Source organism: Oncorhynchus clarkii, chromosome 27 (assembly GCF_045791955.1).
Source record: "Oncorhynchus clarkii lewisi isolate Uvic-CL-2024 chromosome 27, UVic_Ocla_1.0, whole genome shotgun sequence".
In the NCBI taxonomy this organism is placed as follows: domain Eukaryota; kingdom Metazoa; phylum Chordata; class Actinopteri; order Salmoniformes; family Salmonidae; genus Oncorhynchus; species Oncorhynchus clarkii.
Genome location: NC_092173.1, coordinates 23,905,498 through 23,924,567, shown reverse-complemented (window position 1 = coordinate 23,924,567; position 19,070 = coordinate 23,905,498). Strand labels below are relative to the sequence as shown.

General features: G+C 40.5%; 1 protein-coding gene across 2 annotated transcripts; it reads right to left on the bottom strand.

Annotated features, from left to right (window-relative positions):
* Positions 1 to 393: 393 nt before the first annotated feature.
* Positions 394 to 17,006, bottom strand: LOC139385885 (homeobox protein BarH-like 2). 2 transcript variants are annotated; one of them, XM_071131170.1, is made up of 5 exons: positions 16,649 to 17,006; positions 13,719 to 13,793; positions 8,206 to 8,521; positions 3,698 to 3,782; positions 394 to 3,377 (listed from the first exon to the last, which is right to left on the bottom strand). In XM_071131170.1, the coding sequence occupies exons 1-5, from the start codon at positions 16,833 to 16,835 to the stop codon at positions 3,078 to 3,080; spliced, it is 963 nt and encodes a 320-aa protein (XP_070987271.1). In that variant the 5' UTR covers positions 16,836 to 17,006; the 3' UTR covers positions 394 to 3,077. The 2 variants fall into 2 exon arrangements, with proteins under 2 accessions (XP_070987271.1, XP_070987272.1); XM_071131171.1 differs by lacking the exon at positions 13,719 to 13,793.
* Between the last annotated feature and the right edge of the window lie 2,064 nt (positions 17,007 to 19,070).

The following is a 19,070-nucleotide window of genomic DNA, read 5'->3' as shown; positions in this document are numbered from 1 at the left end:
TGCTGTATGGAGGGGATCTGTCATATCTATGACAAGCCTTTTGTGTCAACTCAGCTCGAACCTCTTGCTGCATGTCGGCAGAGGGTTTCACGTCAATGTAGTTACATTGCATATCAGATCAAATGGAAGATTCCTCCTAGCATAGTGCGAGCATCAAGATATTTTTATGGATGAAGATTAAATGAACCCAGGAGTACACTTCATTCTGGTTCAAATAACGCTTAAAAATACAACTGCGTTTTCCTGAAAGTCAACTAAACTTGGAGACCATGCTTGTGGTCTGCTATTCCATTTCTTTTAGATGAAGATCAAAAATATTCCAGAAAGTAGTAGTCAAGATGATTATAATAATGTGGGACTTTCATCATTCATATGGAAATCATTATCATTTTATTCAGTGTATTTAAATACACAAAACACACCTTGTATATGGTAAAAATAAAACAATCAGCATTGTGTTGTCCATGCCAAAAGAAAACTATTCAGTAGCTTACCAACAAGCATTATTTACATCAGAAAAATACTGTACTAGTTTATATCAAACTAAATATAGATTATTTGTTTTAAAAAAGGAACTCTTTACAAAAAGACATCTTTAGAAGCAAACAACAGGAGGCCAAAGCGGATAATAAAAGGGTTGACAAGCAGCTGAAGACAGTTTTATGTGGGGAGTCTGTAAGACAGAGTTAGAGGACTGCTCCGTTGATGCAATGGCCTGCGGGCTGAAAACCTCTAAAAGATTTTAAATGTTTCTCAGTTTCCTTGTTTCTTTGGCAAAGGGTGTGATTTATTCATTTCTACAGTCTCTGACAGTTTAAGAGACTTCCCTCGTGGCAGTAAAACCCCTCCACCCCCAGTTTCAAAATAGAAAGTTAAAGGGTCAGATACACTCTATTTTTTTCAAAATTAAAATAGAACCCTTTACCTATACTGTATATATACAGTACCAGTCAAAAGTTTGGACACACCTACATATTCAAGGGTTTTTTCTTTATTTGTACTATATCCTACATTGTAGAATAATAGTGAAGACATCAAAACTATGAAATAACACATATGAAATCATGTAGTAACCAAAGAAATGTTAAACAAATCAAAGTATATTTTAGATTCTTCAAAGTAGCTAACCTTTGCCTTGAGGACAGCTTTGCACACTCTCTCAACCAGCTTCATGAGGAATGCTTTTCCAACATTCTTGAAGGAATTTCCACATATGCTGAGCAGTTGTTGGCTGCTTTTCCTTCACTCTGCGGTCCAACTCATCAAAAACCATCTCAGTTGGGTTGAGATTGGGTGATCGTGGAGGCCAGGTCATCTGATGCATCACTCCATCACTCTCCATAGTCAAATAATGCTTTCACAGTCTGGAGGTGTGTTTTGGGTCATTGTCCTGTTGAAAAACAAATGATAGTCCCACTAAGTGCAAACCAGATGGGATGGCGTATGGCTGCAGAATGCTGTGGGAGCCATGCTGGTTAAGTGTGCATTGAATTCTAAATAAATCACCGACAGTGTCACCGGCAAAGCACTCCCACAAAATCACACGTCCTCCTCCATGCTTCACGATGGGAACCACACATGTGGAGATCATCCATTCACCTACTCTGCATCTCACAAAGACATGGCAGTTGGAACCAAAAATATCACATTTGGACTCATCAGACAAAAGGACAGATTTCCACCGGTCTAATATCCATTGCTTGTGTTTCTTGGCCCAAGCAACTAAATTCGACCATGAAGGCCTGATTCACACAGTCTGCTCCGAACAGTTGATGTTGAGATGTGTCTGTTACTTGAACTCTGTGAAGCATTTTTTCTAAGGCTGGTAACTCTAATGATCTTATTCTCTGCAGCAGAGGTACCTCTGGGTCTTCCTTCCGTGTGGCGGTCCTCGTGAGAGCCAGTTTCATTATAGCGGTTGATGGTTTTTGCGACTGCACTTGAATAAACTTAATTATTGACTGACCTTCATTACTTAAAGTAATGATGGACTGTCATTTCCCTTTGCTTCTTTGAGCTGTTCTTGCAATAATATAGACTTGGTCTTTTACCAAATAGGGCTATCTTCTGTATACCCTCCCTACCTTGTCACAACACAACTGATTGGCTCAAAGCAATTAAGATATATTTAGATTTGTTTAACACTTTTTTGGTTACTACAAGATTCCATATGTTTTATTTCATAGTTTTGATGTTTTCACTATTATTCTACAATGTAAAAATAGTAAAAAATAAAGAAAAACCCTTGAATGAGTAGGTGTGTCCAAACTTTTGACTGGTACTGTATATCGTTATCTGACATGGGTTTTTTTTGGAAACCTATCCAATGTAAAGCAACACAACACAAGTTAATTGACCAAATAAACAAGACAATACTGTAGCTCATGGACAGAAATACAATTCCCTTCAAAGCTTGACAAAATAAGTACAATGGCAGTGTTAACTGTAATTCAGAGCATATAGTAATTAATTACCAAAGTGTTGCTCTTTTTAATAAGCAAAAGGAAAACACTGTTAAAGAACACTTGATATGAATTTGGTATTTATAAACCTTGGTGTTTCTAGACTGGTAAAGCTTGTTATATCCTCTGAGAGAAAAAGGCACTATGACCAGTGTGGTCATTTTGTGTTATATCTGTGGCACAGTATTGATTTACATATAGCTACAACACTCAGGCAAACTGGATAGCATGTGACTAAAGGAGTCCTCTCTCGGTAAACAAGCAGGTCTGAGGCTGGGGAGGTGATAATGTTGTTCTAAAAGGAAAACAAAAACACAGGGACAAAATGCACTGTACAATTCTGGATGTTTCATTTGTATATACACCTAACTCTACATGTAAACTCTTTTTAAAACACCATTTTATTCCAGTATATGGCAAAAGTGATATGGCAAAACCAAACTGATCTACCGTACCTATGAATGTCACCCACTCTAGTCAAACCTCAAACACGACTGACTAATCTACACCAAACAGGCTTTTTTCAGTGATCCTGAGGCACAACAGTAAGTGCTTCTGTTTTCCAGTCAGCGCCAGTCTTTGGCTGTTTCATTCAGACATGAATAACTGTCTTCTTTAGCTGGCAGCATGTGTCTCTGACTGCATCGGGAGTGACTGCACTTGCTGCTCTCGACCCTCGCTCACCGCCGTGGGATTGTAGGTCTCTGTAGACCCAGCGACCGTGCTGAGGTCATGGGGTTCCGACTGGGGAGCTTCTCTGTCGGCCAAGGCCTCTTCAGGTGCCATCCTCATTCTCTCCTCCTCAGCCAGCCTGGCCAGCCTTTCCTCTGCCTCTATCTCCTCGGTGGTGGGGATGGAGTTCTTCTTGGGCCTGCCCTTGGGCTTGGTGGGGGCCTCCTGTCCTCCCTTCAGCACCTGGAGCAACACATCCCACACAAACACAGGCACACGGCTCAGTGGGGTTGTGATGAATGCTGGCCACGGTCAAAGGCAACCGTGGTTATTATAGCAATTAAGGGAAGATGTATGGCTCTGAGCTGCTCCATGTACAGTCATTAATCTGGAGAGTTAACAGTTTGAGCCTTTTGTTCTCTGAGCTGCTGACCTGACTAGACTAGACTAGACTTTGGTGTCCTAGGCCCTCATCCCTCAAACCCAGACAATTACACCCCTATCACTCCTTCTCTCTACACTGACCCGGGGTCATTGTTGTTATGGGTGTGTGGGGCGCTCACCATTTTCTTCCACTTCATCCTTCTGTTCTGGTACCAGGTCTTCACCTGAAGCTGTGTGAGACCTAGGGATTGGGCCAGGTCTAGTCTGTAGGGAAACAAACACGTACAGTACAAACGGGAACTCAATATACAGTACATGTTTCTGAAACATGAGTTATTTCTTTATAAGATTAAAAGCAGCAGTAGATAGACAATTGATTTCAGTGGAGGCCCCTCAGAAGAGGAAGGGGAGGACCCTCCTCAGTGAATTTCAGAAAATAAATATTGTAAAACATTCAAAAAGCTATCCTTTTTAGATAAAAATATACAAAATATTATCACGTCACCAAATAATTGATTAAAACACTATTTTGCAAAGAAGGTCTACAGTAGCCTCAACAGCACTCTGTGGAGTAGCACCATAGTGTAGCTGGAGGACAACTAGCTTCCGTCCTCCTCTGGGAGGAGGACAGTAATTATGACAACTTCTGGAGGACGTCCTCCAACCTATCAGAGCTCTTGCAGCATGAACTCACATGTTGTCCACACAATCAAAGGATCAGAGAATTAATCTGGTAATGAAAGCATAAGTTATAGTTAGCTAGCACTGCAGTGCATAAAATGTGGTGAGTAGTTAACTCAAAGAGAGAGAAAGACAGTAGTTGAACAGTTTTTAACAAATTAATTTCTTCCAAAAATGAAAGAGAAGCAAGAGAGAAATAGAGAGAGAGATTATCATGTTTTTCACTTTCAGTTTCACTTACTTAGCTATCAAATTTAGCTACCTAGTTTAGCCTACTGAAACAGAGGGATTCTATGTTAGCTAGCTGGCTATGACTTTCCAACACAGCAATGGAACTCTTCCAAATCAAGGTAAGCTTTTGGTTTAACTAATGTATTGCCACCAGGGCCTGCTGGTGTAATTGTTTACTGAATGTACACTGTAACGTTACTGCATAATTGTAGCGGGTTTAAAAACGCGTTAATTATATTAGCTATGCCAACTATGAAGTTACTTTAGCTAATTTGGTGACAACAATGTAGGCTGTGTGTAGCAGGTTGGCTTGGAAAGGTTTTTTCGCCCGGTCACATACAGCTGATGTGTTGTGCACTGAAGTCCACAAGCGAAGGGAAGAGGTGAGAGGAGGAGAGCGCATAGATGCGAGAAGGAATACAATGTGGCTGCAATGAAAGGGAACTGTGTCTATGTGTGATCAGTGGTGTATTCATTCTGCCGATTCTGTTGAAAAACATTTCCTAAACGGAAGCAAACAGAACAAAACGGGGATAAACATACCTGAATTTGTCCAATAGAAGCTCTAGTTTGCAACTGTTGGACTAATGATTCCACCCCATATCAGTTAGATGCAGGCAAGAGTGTGCAAGGCGGTATTGAATGTCAGTCCATGTGTCACTGTCTCAAATTTGTCTCTCGACTTGTGTGCACCTACGTTGTAAACTGTCATTCATAGACTAGGTTGTAGCAACCTCATGATGGGTATAGGGAAAATTAAAGTATCATGTAGTAGCCTCAACCTATCGCTGTTACATTGAACTGGGCGAATTAAATATGAATGACAGACATCCAATATGCTGTAATAGAAATAAGGCCATGTTCATGAAAAAAAATTGTCCTCCCTCATCTTAAACGAAACCGACTGCCTCTGATTGATTTACACAGAGAGGGTGTAGCTGGAGTAATAAAAACAAATTAATTAGTTACTTTTGCTTTCCAATCACCTGTTGACTATCCTACTTTATAACCACATTCTGGTATGGTGCATCAGAGTACTGTAGTCTCTTTGATACAACCCTGTTATGGTCCAGAGAAAGACTTCACACCTGCAGCATACAGGAGATACCTTATTGAACATCTGTAAGGGATGTCAGCATTCGAATCAAAGCATCTGTATCTGGATGTTCAAGGGGACACTTCCTGAACACTTCCACCACATGTGCTCTGATCCATGACTAATAAGGGTATTGGATGGTGTGTAACATGATATCCCAGGAAGGGGGGTCAGTGAAAGAGGGATCAGCCTACAGAGGGAGGGAGCTTTATCAGGTTTTTTAAATTGATGTAAAGAGACAGAGAGAGAGAGAGAAAGGGAGAGACTAGATTACTACAGAGCCATCAGCTTCCTATCTTCTCATCCTCCCTTCTTTCTCATCCTCCCTTCTTTCTCATCCTCCCTTCTTTCCCATCCTCTCACCATCTCTATCTGACCTGATTTGAAAGTATTACATAGAGTGAACTTCAGTTCATACAACAGCATACAGTATTGACAGCTGCACTGCCTCAGTGATTGAGTGCAAAAGAAAAGTGTCTGTGCATACTTTGAAAAACCACTCTTCACCAAAAATACAGGCAATCAAGCTGTCCATCATGCTTTACTCTCAAACCGCCCAGTGGAGGGACTGGAGGCAAGGAAAGTAATTGCAGGAGAGGAAAGCCCCCCTGTTATTTATGGTCATTAGTTTTCTTTGGGGGGAAACCACACACTTACAGTGACAGGCTGCCATACAGTACTGTACGAATGACTCTGCTGGAGGCACTTAGAAGTCCTCTGTTTGCTGTTCGTCTCAAACCTGTATCAGCGGGGATTTTAGTTGCAGCTTAATGCATAATGATAATGATGATGATGCTTATTATACTAATCTCAATTAAATAAAATCATTATTGCTTAATGATTTAAATCATTACAGTCTGTGGTGTGGTGTTAGGGGCTTTTTATATGCTGTTTTCCTCAGAACACTGTCTCAGTCAAAGACCACAGTGTCTCCAAGCCAAGAAATAGCTAAATAAAAAAGTAGAGACGGAGTTATCTTTGGATCATAACAAAGTGAACTGGGGAGCACGACACACTTGTGATGTTTTGAAACTGGATTTTCTCTGTTTGTTTTCCATCCAGCTGTGGGTTTAATTAGTTCATCACAGCCAGTGGGAATTTGATTATTGGCATGATACAGATTTGGCAGTGAGGCCAGGATGGGAGGTTTGGATCACCGCTGGGCTGTTGTAGTCTACCTCAGCCTGCCTGGGAGTTTACAGAGGAGCTGTGGTGTGGTGTGGCTCATTGGCTAGAACAGAGAAGTGTGATTTACATTGAAGTTGAGATGCATTGTGGGAGTTTTCCCCAGGGATGGGATGTGTATAGACGGGTTAGATGACAACGTCATGAAAACAATGTGTGCACTTCAATGGGCTAGAATTCTGTGTGTTGTTATGATTCTGGATGGCCAGATAGCTAGCAACAATAACAAGAAGCTGCCATGTGGGGAATCGTAAGTGGCTCATTTCAGCTAGTTTCATCTTGTTCTTGATACCATGTCTTGTTTTGAGGTGTTTTTACTTAAGTCACATCTATGCTAATATGGCAAAACATTTGCTAGCTAGCTAATCAACAACTGTAACAATGTATTGGAGAGACAACAAGTGCTCATTGTACAAATGTATTTATGTTTCCAATAAACATTGGAGTTGAATATAGTTTAGATGCTGTCTGTTTTGCCTTATATTTGCACACGGTGGTTTTGTTGGTAAATCACTATAGACAGGGCTGATAACAAACATCCTCTCCCAAGTCTTTTTGAGATTCTTCAGGGCCAAGGAGAAGGAACACGCAGGTTTAAAATGGTAAAGTTCCGGTAAATATAGGGGTGCCTTTTTAGTATAAATCTACAACAATATAAAAAATAACTGACCATTTTTAAAGGATTTTGTGGCTGTTGTGTTTTAGTAAAATAATGATTTATCTTCTCGCTCAGATCAAGCTGTTGTAACCATGTGTTGCTGAGGTTTACTAGCTGTCTGATGTTCTTATTGCTCGACCGAAGGAAAATATGAGGTTTATGGCTCAATATTAATTTGGGGTATAATGGAAATATGTCCGGCAGGCCAAATCTAAAAGTGGAGTTTAAAATCAAATGGAAAATGTGTTATTGCCTTATGTCAGGTATCGAAAATGACCCAGGGACTGGAACCTACGACATCAATATTAACACAATATTACCTCATCTAAATGCAGTGTACAAAGCTAAATGTATTTTATATACAGCTTCACATATATTACATGATTGGCAGTAAATCAATGCAGTACATTCCTGTTTGCTTGTGTTGGCAGACGTCCCTAGTTTCTTGAATAGAGCAGTGATTCTTTGTTGAGGCTTTTTGCTATTCAAGAGTTTAGGGTTAAAACGTTACTCTTGTCTCAACTAGAATGCTGAGGTAATGCCTGGATTAGAGAACTTAACATTACATGACACATTACCCAGGACATACATTAAAATGTTATGATGTTGATGCTGAACCTCTAGTCAGATATTGCATTTGCTTTATGTTTAATGAAGTTTGGTTGCTATCACAGAATTTCAAATTTTCACAAACTTGAGTGTCAAGTTATAATGTATGAAATTTGAGGTACTATAATACTGATCTATCAGGAAGGAAGCTTCTTTCAAGTAACCAATCAGCCTCTGGGGTGCTATCATTTTGGCCTATTAGAGGCGAGATGCAATATGATACTGACCTATCAGGGGTGGAGAGGTACTTCTGTTTCTGGAACTTCTTCTCCAGGCCCATGAGCTGCAGCTCAGTGAAGATGGTGCGGCTGCGTCTGGGTTTCTTCAGTCGGGTGGTGCTGTGCTCCGTGTCTGACTCGCTGCTGATGCTGACAGGTGTCTCGCTGTGGGAGGCCTCGGAGACACGGGAGTGGTGCTGGGGGGAGAGCAGGGGCAAGTGGGGAACCTGGCCGGGAGATGAGGGCTGGGAGAGGTGAGGAGGCATGTTGGGGGGCTGCCGCGTGATGACTGAGAGAAGGGGGTAGGCCCGCAGTGAGGAGGATCCTAAAAGAGCAAAAAGAGAGAAAGGTCAGAGGCAGGTGAAATGCAGAGCAATAAATACAATTGTACTTTTAAATGTGTATTTGCTACTGTATGCATCACCTTGGATGGTAGTTTTAATAGACCTGTAATAATCACTAAGACAGGGTTCTTTTTAATTGCTATTTTTTTTACAATGAAAAGGTTCTGATCTTAATGACGCACTGTGTGTTTTACTCTGCCACTCTGAACCCACCAATTGAATAATTATTTTGGGGCCAGATAAAGGATGTCTCTCTGCCACCTCGAACACACACGCACACACACAGTAAATCCGAAGTGACTATGCCCCTCGCCATTTAACTCCCCCCCTCACTCTATCTCTTTATCTATGCAGACAGAAGCATCGAGACGCCAGAATCAATAAAAAGTAACAAATGTCTGGGGGGCCACCCACTGGAGCCAAGACCAAAGACTGCGCTCCGCAATGAACATAATATCTGGTGGTGAAAACCTTACGGCTTCTAATAAACATCAGATCCCAATGGCATAATTTACGACTGAACTAAGACAGACAGACAGAAACTAATGCTCTGTTTGCTATGTGGCAGGAGAGAGTGATGTGTTGAGGAAGAAGATATATAAAATCCAATGACAGAAAAGAGAGGACATTATGCTGTCACATTACATACACAGCATACTCTTTCCCCTTGTGTCTTCCTCACTGCCTGTGGTGGATCTGCCTCTCTTATCTCTCCATCAACCCATAGATAAGTTTATATTATTCAAACCCTACACGTACAACTGAGAGGATGCATCCAGGCAGACCTTGGTCGTAAATTTGTATCCCCTTTCTCTGACATTTTCAGTAATGTTCAGCAGTTATGGGAGCTGGTGTGACAGGGGGTTGGTTGATCTGGGAGGTAATTGAGCATGTGTTCGGGCACATGGGGGGGAAAGAGGAGGGAGGTTACGCGCTGCAGCCAGCCCCTACCATATCTACACCCCCACCCTGAACCCTCCTCTCTCTCAGACAGAGCCTCGGGCTCGTCCCTATATACATGACATCATCGCAGGGCGCTGAGCTCATCACTAATCTTCCACCTCGGAGAATTGCTGCTGCTGCTGCTGTCTGGACATGATGCCTCATTCCCTCCACAACACTCTCTTTCTCTTTTTCTCTTTCTCTCTCGTTCTCTCTCTTTCTCTGTCTGTCTCTCTCTCTCTCTTGGTCTCTTTTTCTCTTTCTCTCTCGTTCTCTCTCTTTCTCTGTCTGTCTCTCTCTCTCTCTCTTGGTCTCTTTTTCTCTTTCTCTCTCGTTCTCTCTCTTTCTCTGTCTGTCTCTCTCTCTCTCTCTTGGTCTCTTTTTCTCTTTCTCTCTCGTTCTCTCTCTTTCTCTGTCTGTCTCTCTCTCTCTCTCTTGGTCTCTTTTTCTCTTTCTCTCTCGTTCTCTCTCTTTCTCTGTCTGTCTCTCTCTCTCTCTCTTGGTCTCTTTTTCTCTTTCTCTCTCGTTCTCTCTCTTTCTCTGTCTGTCTCTCTCTCTCTCTCTTGGTCTCTTTTTCTCTTTCTCTCTCGTTCTCTCTCTTTCTCTGTCTGTCTCTCTCTCTCTCTCGGTCTCTTTTTCTCTTTCTCTCTCGTTCTCTCTCTTTCTCTGTCTGTCTCTCTCTCTCTCTCTTGGTCTCTTTTTCTCTTTCTCTCTCGTTCTCTCTCTTTCTCTGTCTGTCTCTCTCTCTCTCTCTTGGTCTCTTTTTCTGTCTCTCCCATATTAGCTCTGTCTTTGATGTTGAGTTGTGACAAACTGAGGGGACCTGTGCAGATAAATGTCAGAAATAACTTGTTTATTATCTCTTTGTTGCATTTTAACATAAAGTGCCTTCGGAAAGTATTTAGACCCCTTCACTTTTTAAACATTCTGTAACGTTACAGCCTCATTCTAAAATTATATTAAATGTTTTTTTTCCCCTCATCAATCTACACACAATACCCCATAATGACAAAGTAAAAACAAGATTTTTGACATTTTTGCTAACTTACTTATTTTTTAAATATATGAAATATTACATTTACATATGTATTCAGACTTTTTACTCAGTACTTTCTTGAAGCACCTTTGGCAGCAATTACCACCTTGAGTCTTCTTGGGTATGACGCTACAAGCTTGGCACACCTGTATTTGGGGAGTTTCTCCCATTCTTCTCTGCAGATCCTCTCAAGCTCTGTCAGGTTGGATGGGGAGCGTTGCTGCACAGCTATTTTCAGGTCTCTCCAGAGACTTTCGATCGGTTTCAAGTCCGGGCTCTGGCTGGGCCACTTAAGGACATTCAGAGACTTGTCCCAAAGCCACTCCTGCATTGTCTTGGCTGTGTGCTTAGGGTCGTTGTCATGATGGAAGGTGAACCTTCGCCCCAGTCTGAGGTCCTGAGCACTCTGGAGCATGTTTTCATCAAGGTTCTCTCTGTACTTTGCTCCATTCATCTTTGCCTCGATCCTGACTAGTCTCCCAGTCACTGCCGCTGAAAAACATCCCCACAGCATGATGCTGCCAACACCATACTTCCCCGTTGGGACAGTGCCAAGTTTCCTCCAGAAGTGACGCTTGGCATTCAGGCCTAAGAGTTCAATATTGGTTTCATCAGAACAGAAAACCTTTTTTCTTATGGTCTGAGAGTCTTTAGGTGCCTTTTGTGGGCTGTCATGTGCCTTTTACTGAGGAGTAGCTTCCGTCTGGCCACTCTACCATAATGACCTAATTGGAGTGCTGCAAAGATGGTTGTCCTTCTGGAAGGTTCTCTCATCTCCACAGAGGAACTCTAGAGCCCTGTCAGAGTGACCACTGGGTTCTTGGTCACCTCTCTGACCCAGGCCCTTCTCCCACGATTGCTCAGTTTGGAAAAGTCTTGTTGGTTCCAAACTTCTTCCATTTAAGATGGAGACAACTGTGTTCTTAGGGACCTTCAATGCTGCAGAATTTTTTGGGCACCCTTCCCAGATCTGTGGTTCGACTCAATCCGGTCTCGGAGCTCTACGGACAATTCTTTCGACTTCATAGCTTGGTTTTTGCTCTGACATGCACTGTCAGCTGTGGGACATTCTATAGACAGGTTTGTGCCTTTACAAATCATGTCAAATTAATTACATTTACCACAGGTGGACTCCAATCAAGTTGTAGAAACATCTCAAGGATGATCAATGGAAACAGGCTGAGCTCAATTTCGAGTCTTATATCAAAGGGTCTGAATGCTTATGTAAATATGTATTTATTATTATTATTATAAATTAGCAAAAAAATCTAAAAACCTGTTTTCGCTTTGTCATTATGGGGTATTGTGTGTGGATTGCTGAGTTTTTTTTAGTTCATCCATTTTAGAATAAGACTGTAACATAACAAAATGTGGAAAAAGTCAAGGGATCTGAATACTTTCCGAAGGCACTGTATGTATTTATCTTTCGGAAATATATTGGTATCATTATGGAATAATACAAAATATACAGAAATATTAATATATAAGGAGTCCAAGTGAATAATTACTTGCTGTCACTTTAAATGGGAAGATTGTTTGAAAAGCAAGGAAGGAAACATCTTGGTTTCTTTCATGGTCTTCAGGAAATCTCCTGTCAATGTAGAGCTTGAGGTTGTCTTGAGAGTTGTGACAGCCGTGTCTTTTGGATGCTTGTCAGAAGGGAAAAATCAGACCTCATGGTCACTTTCTACTGACAACTAAGCCGGCTTCCTTAACCCAGATCTGACACATTGTTGACAAGTTCCAGTGTCCTGTCAATAGTCTACAAATAAACCATTTGTGTAGCAAGGAGAGTGCACTCTGTCCATGCTAAAGCACACTGATACTCTTGACAAGCACAATCGGAATGCTCGGAAAGGCACATGTGCTTGTGGTAGTCATTACAGAATAAATACCTCCTAATAATAAGTAAAGAATAGGCTGGTAGCATTAGATACACACGTGCTTGTTTTATCATACGGTATTAATAACATAATAATTATTGTATTTTTTAAAAATTATTTTTGGTGTTTAAATTACATTTTATATATAATTTGAAGGCTTTGATAATGGCAGGACTTAGTAGAATAAGTCACCATTTTGCAGTGAAATCTCCAGCAACAAACACATTGGTTGTTTGATGTTTACTCCTTATTTTCTGCACCTTTTCTCTTTGTTTAAATGGATTACAAGATGATGATTCAAGACTTGGTACTCAGAGGCCACATTAACTTACAGTAATATGTATTGTTTTGGGTGTATCATGTGGTGACAGGCTGAGAAGTGTTACATTAGACATGTTTATTTCTTCACTCAACAGCCATCTTGTCAAGCCAGCCCAAGTCAAACACTGCAGGAATGGGATGGGCAACAGGGTATGCTGCTTTAACTATCACTCATTTAATTGGAGTCATTCACCTGCTTTTGACAGATCAGACCAGTTAAGTGCCAATTTCAACTCAAGTTTGGGTTTCATGAGATGTTTTGAGGTTTCTAGAGTGTTATGTGTAGTGTTGTGGTGCTATTTTCTCATGCTCACAGGCAGTTTTTTCAGACGTGTGCCAATCCGAGGGCATTGTGTTTCCCGTAAGTGTTAACTACGTATTTTACATGAAACACAATCCTGTGAATTTTACCTTGACATTTGAAAACAGCCTGCAGTGCAATCTACTGTAAAAACCGATCTCTGATCTGCCTTGATGCAGAGCTCTGATGATGATCTGATGGCTCAGGAATTGTGTGTGTGTGTGTGTGTGTGTGTGTGTGTGTGTGTGTGTGTGTGTGTGTGTGTGTGTGTGTGTGTGTGTGTGTGTGTGTGTGTGTGTGTGTGTGTGTGTGTGTGTGTGTGACTGCTTGTGTGAGTGCTTGTGTATGTCAATGCTTTATGTGTTAACAGAGACAAGATCGTACCCCTCAAGCTAGCCTCATGGTTAATGGCAGGCCTTATTGTCTGTGGTGGATTAGCTGTTAAAATGGGATGAAAAGCCTTGGCTCTCCCTGCTTTCTTCCATAAACCCTCAGTGGTGGCGTAGGACTATGCTGCAGTACCTGGGCCCCTCGAGGTCCACACCCTCCTATTTGGCCGTTTTTCATCGCGCTGTCATGTGAGATTACGCCAGAGTTGATCTTTATCTCTCGCACCTCCTTCCAGAAATCCCACTAAAAGCCTTGCCCTGGGTTCTGCTGAGAGATGAGACTCTAAATTAAATATTGTAACCCACCATTATACTGTTCACTGCTCCCTTGCAAGGTAATGATCTGCTGTAGGTCAGGTCTGTCTAGCAGGTATATCACTCCTGTAGTTTTACAAGGCACAAAACGAGAACAGAGAATAGGCTCAGAGGTCATCAACCGGTTTTACTGTGTACACTGTCGTGAGGGCATTTGGCTTGGCACAGGTAAATGGACCATCGTGAAATGTAAAGCAAGGAGCAGAGAGGTGTGATCCGTGACAGGAAAAAAAACATCACAGAGCAGAGGGGGTTGTTGGATCAAAGAGAGGAGTAATCACTTTGTTGACATGTTGAGTGGTCTCTTACTAGTTGATGCCATATTATATCAAGAACAAACAAACATCTTGTAATTTGGGTAAAATTACCTGCCTGGGACCACTGTCCTATAGCAGCCTCTACTGGTAACTGCTGGAGCAAAAGCTCCACACTGTGAGAATGTAGACTCCACTTTCACTGATGGGGACCACATTGGGCCAATGGACGTTCACTGGCTCTGGGCCTATAAGCCTGCCAGCTTCTATATTGAGCGTTACAAGCCATTGAAGTGTGGGACTATACTGTGTCTCACACCCCCTCAGCTAAGTGGTGGGCACTGGGTAGTAATATGTGGGCTGGTTACTCTATCCTTCCGTCACGGGGTTGCCAAAACCCTTTACAGTGCCCTCTAGCACATACCCAAACCCCACATCGCCTGCTATTTATATCTTTGTCGCTGTCATCATCAAATTGCAGCAGTTATTATTTCATAGTTTAGGTAATTATCATAATGATTATTTGAGAGAGCAGTAGTCAATGCTGTGACTCATAACAGCAGGATAACCCATTAAGAATGGATTTAGAAATGCTGCTGCATTTGAGGGAACGAAATGTGTTAGTCTTTCAGGCCAAATGCTTTTTAGGGAAAGTTTGTCACTTTCCTGTATAATTATAACACAGTGTTGGAAGCATTTATGACTGACTGCAGTAAGCCATGATAACTGCGAAGAAAAATAAGTTGATGTTGATGATTTAGGGAAATCAAGTGCTAAGCTAGATGTTTTGTGAACAAAGCATTATCTGACCGGCTAAGCAAGTGAGACAGCATTCAAATAGTTTGTCTTCACACTTTGTGGCAATGTTTTGTTTTGTTGCTTTTTCAAATTTGCTTGTATTGATTAAGGAAGAACATGCAATCATTATTTTATGCACTAATTACGTGTTTTGATTGGCCTTTTGGGATACTGAATGAAGCATGAAGTTAGTCTTCCTCACTGAAACAGTCGGATCAAGCGCACGTAGCCCATGAATTTATAAATTGCTGAGATGACAATCGCAATGAATGTCTCTTCATAAAACAACATACTTCTATGAATGAAGGTCATTGGGGCTGACTTGCACACGTCATCAGCATACTGTAACCTTTCATGTTGTTTGCACAAGCAACTGTAGTGTCAGGTAGATACATCTCCATCAATGATGACATACTAACCTTGCCCTTAACCACCATGTACCTGCCCTCACCAATATCAAACTGTGGAACTCTGAGCACATACTGCACCCCCATATACCCCCCAGAAAGTAAGTTGGGTAAAGTGCATTGCCCATGCTTCAGTAAATGCAAAGTAGCAGCAGTAAAAGTCATTAGGCAAGGCTCTGGGTTTAGCACTGCGCCCACATTAATCCTTCTGAATGAGGACAAGTGGCAGTAGTAGTAGTTACTGCTCTAGAAACCAAACGCCTGCTGTTTCATCTAAGTGCAGGGTTAGTTATTGTGTGTTCTGAGTTCATGTGTCTTTTGTCAGAAGTGAATATGTTGAGTTGACAGTGTCAACATAATTCATGGGGAATCAGGTTTCACCTTACAAACCGCCTTGATCACCACACTGGGGCTTGGTTCATCCTGTAGTTTTAACATGAACATAAAAGACTGAGGTTGCTAATGATCTAAATGTCAGAGTAATACTAATAACATAGACTTATTGGAGGAATTTGCTGATTGATTGTGAGACAGTATACTGAGTAAATGTTGCTTAACTTTCATAGGCCCTAGTACATAATGTTTTATTTGTGAATGAAAGTATATGGAAATGACAGTTAAACTGTGAAATCTGTGTTTTGGATTGGAAAAGGGTCACATCCGTTCTGCTGTTGTAAAAGGAATTTAAAACGGTCAAGTCTATCAAATAGGTTACAACACTTTAGGGGACTACATTACATCTACTGTACATCTACTGTACCTGTTGCATTTATTTGGTGTGCTTTATTTCACGGGTTAAAGTTACATGATAAATCCCTGTAAATAACAGGCTATCACAAGATTAAGCACCATAATATAGACCTTTGATAAATATAGATAGCAGGCCTAACACAAATAGAAAGGTGCACCTTGAGTAAAAAGTGCAAGTGAGGACAGTTGCCTGATTTAAGTTTACACATCATCCATCGCTTTAGTACTCGTCTTGCACAGGTAAACTTCAACATGAATTGACAATCATGACGTCTAATGTGATTCTGAACCTGTCCCTGTTTCTTATTTGCTTATATTAGAGATGTATCGAACAGAAAGTCGTGAAAATGCAGCTCAATTTCTTTAAAGCTGTTAATTTACATGTAACGGATTCTGCACAGGTGTGTTGCGCCATGCTATCGCCTCTATTGACAATTTAATACAATTTATTTTGTCAATACTCCTAATAAAACCATTAGCCTTATGTATTTCGTGATATGAGTAGACCCATGATGGACGACCGCCTGAACATATAAGAAGCATATGCCTAATAACTAACTTTGTTCATGATAAACAAAATCAGATGTAGTTTTCGTACAATAATGATTAGCATTCACTGAATGCATAGCAATATTAGATATAAACCATTAACACCATTATGCATTCATCAGCATCCCTTGATTTGACTGAGAGTTCAAGCATATCCACTTACCCGAACATGAGTGCAGAGGTTTAGGCCTAACGATGAGTGAAGGGCATACTGAGTAAAGAGAAAGTTTCTCAAAGTAATCACAAGTTTCCTTGGAAAGAATTTCGTCAATCATAAAAGTCTTGTAGCGACGCCTGGCTGCTTTCAGCTGCCCGGAGGAGGAGAGTCTCAACTCGGTTTGACAGTGCATGATTTCCCGATGTGCTTTGCGTTCGCACTGTGCCCAAATATTAGTTCAAAATGTCAAAATGAAACCAGTTCAAACTTGAGAGTTGGGTGTCTTCAAGCAAATTCGTGTTATTGATGCATTTAGTCGTCCTTTTTCCGAAAAGGCTTGCTTTGTTCTATCCCTGGCGGTACTAACTGCAGTAGCCTTCAACTTGAGCCGCGCAGTGGGCTTCAGAGTGGCAATTATGAACAATGTGCCCGGACGCGCCGCTATATATAAACGATCTCCCCACACACATCTTTACTGCAAGACACTCCAGGTGTCAATCAACGTATCTCTCTCTCTCTCTCACTGTCCCGCAATGTCTCTCTCTCTCTCGCACTATCTCTCTCAGACTGACAGACACAGTCGCTCTCTCCCTCAACCCCTCTCGCTCTCTCAGAGCAGCCCAAACCGGTCTCGCTTCTTTGTTCTTCCCTATATCCACTCTAATTGCACAATGCGTTCAAAAACTTTACAGTAGTAACATTGCCAATATGATACAATATTTCAGATGGTTATTGGAGATATTATTATTATTATTGCCATTATTAGTATCTGCTTTAGTGTTATGCCTAACCTTTTAGCAGCTAATTATTTTGTTCATATTATTTCTCGAACATCAATAGGACTATGGATGTGCATAGTTGATTGTAATAGAGAAGTGCGTAGCCTATTACTAGACTGCATTTAAATTTATTGTAATAGAAAAGCATGATATTTTGTCAAACGCTTCAGGTCAATTATGTTATGCCTAACTGGTGGGATTAAAATGAATGTATAACTAGGCTACGCATGAATGAATATGGGCTATTTAATGCATTGGGCTCACACGTAAATCAAAAATATATTATTATTATTGTAAAGCTATTATTTAAAAGCAATTAAAGGATAACAAAACGACTTTATAAACGACTATACTAAATCATCGGATTAAAATAAATGTATAGGTAGGCTATGAATGAATGTATTTAATGTATTTGGGATTACACATACATTTTAAATATATTATTATTGTAATAGCTATTATTTAAAAGCAATTAAGGGTTAAGAAAAACAACTCTAAACGACTACAAACTAACAGTAACACTAAACGTATTTTGCAGTGCTACCCTGCTTTCGGACTACGGAGAAAAACGTATTGCAGCAGGTTGATATTATTCCTTCCTGTGAGTTGAAAGAGGAACTTTTGTAGCGTTTGTAATTGTCTTATGCACATGTTTTTCGATCGTGTTTTTCTATTACACATTTACTTTCGTATTCTAACACAATAACACACTAATGGTATTTTTTTTAAATGCTATTTGAATAGAATTAGAATTATATTATTGTTGCTATTGTGCCGTTATTTGTTTATTATGTCGTTATAACGATTTGTAGGTCTTTTCGTCAACGAATTTGACTTTCAAACCAAAAGTTTATGGCATGGATATATTTACAAGGTGAGTAAACAACCGACATTTCAAACATAAAGATTCAAACATAACGATGAGTTTTAAGTAACCTTATGTTCCTTTTTACTTGCCAATAAAAATGACGACATTCAAATATGTATTATTAACCCTCAATTTAACTTCTGGCTTTATTTCTACCAAGGGTTGTCAAATACCTACTGGCTATAAGATAATAACTGCCTAAAAGCGAATACCTTCTCTATTCTGCAATGACGTGCGGAAAGGACCAGGCAATTACTGTTTCGTTTGTGTCTGTGGGTAACTGTCAAGACAATAGGCCCACTGTCTTTCACATTTAAACTTTTGGCTCTTGAAAATTAAAGTTAAATAATACACGATTATTTAATTGTTTTCACCAGAAAATAAACTGTTGTAGTCTATATGTTCATCAACTGCAGGGCCATCCAAAGTAATTATACAAAATAGGCAAAAGCACTGATAAATCAGTAGGCCTAGAGAAAAACATTGCATTTTAATGGTGTGTCTTATATGACCCTGCAACCGTTTAGGCTTTTGTCAGAAATAGTTATACCTGTGACTGGGAACAATACTCCAACCGATGCCAAAATGTAAATTAATACAACCTATTATCTTAATTAATATCCACGCCCAAAAGTCCATTATAACCTATTTTTAATGACTAGCTACAGATACAAGGGAAATGAGTAATCACTCACACACCAGTTGACAAGTGTGATTCCTTAGTTGGCAGGCTGCATATTTTCCTTATGTTTTCCAATATGCTTTCAGGGACTTCGTTTAG

Excerpts from the sequence above, each read along its gene's own strand:
- LOC139385885 (XM_071131170.1), bottom strand. The coding sequence starts at position 16,835 with ATGCACTGTCAAACCGAGTTGAGACTCTCCTCCTCCGGGCAGCTGAAA. Across the intron at positions 8,522-13,718 it reads GAGCAGTGAACAGTATAATG|GATCCTCCTCACTGCGGGCC; the intron begins GTGGGTTACAAT and ends TTGCTCTTTTAG. Across the intron at positions 3,783-8,205 it reads TACCTCTCCACCCCTGATAG|ACTAGACCTGGCCCAATCCC; the intron begins GTCAGTATCATA and ends GTTTCCCTACAG.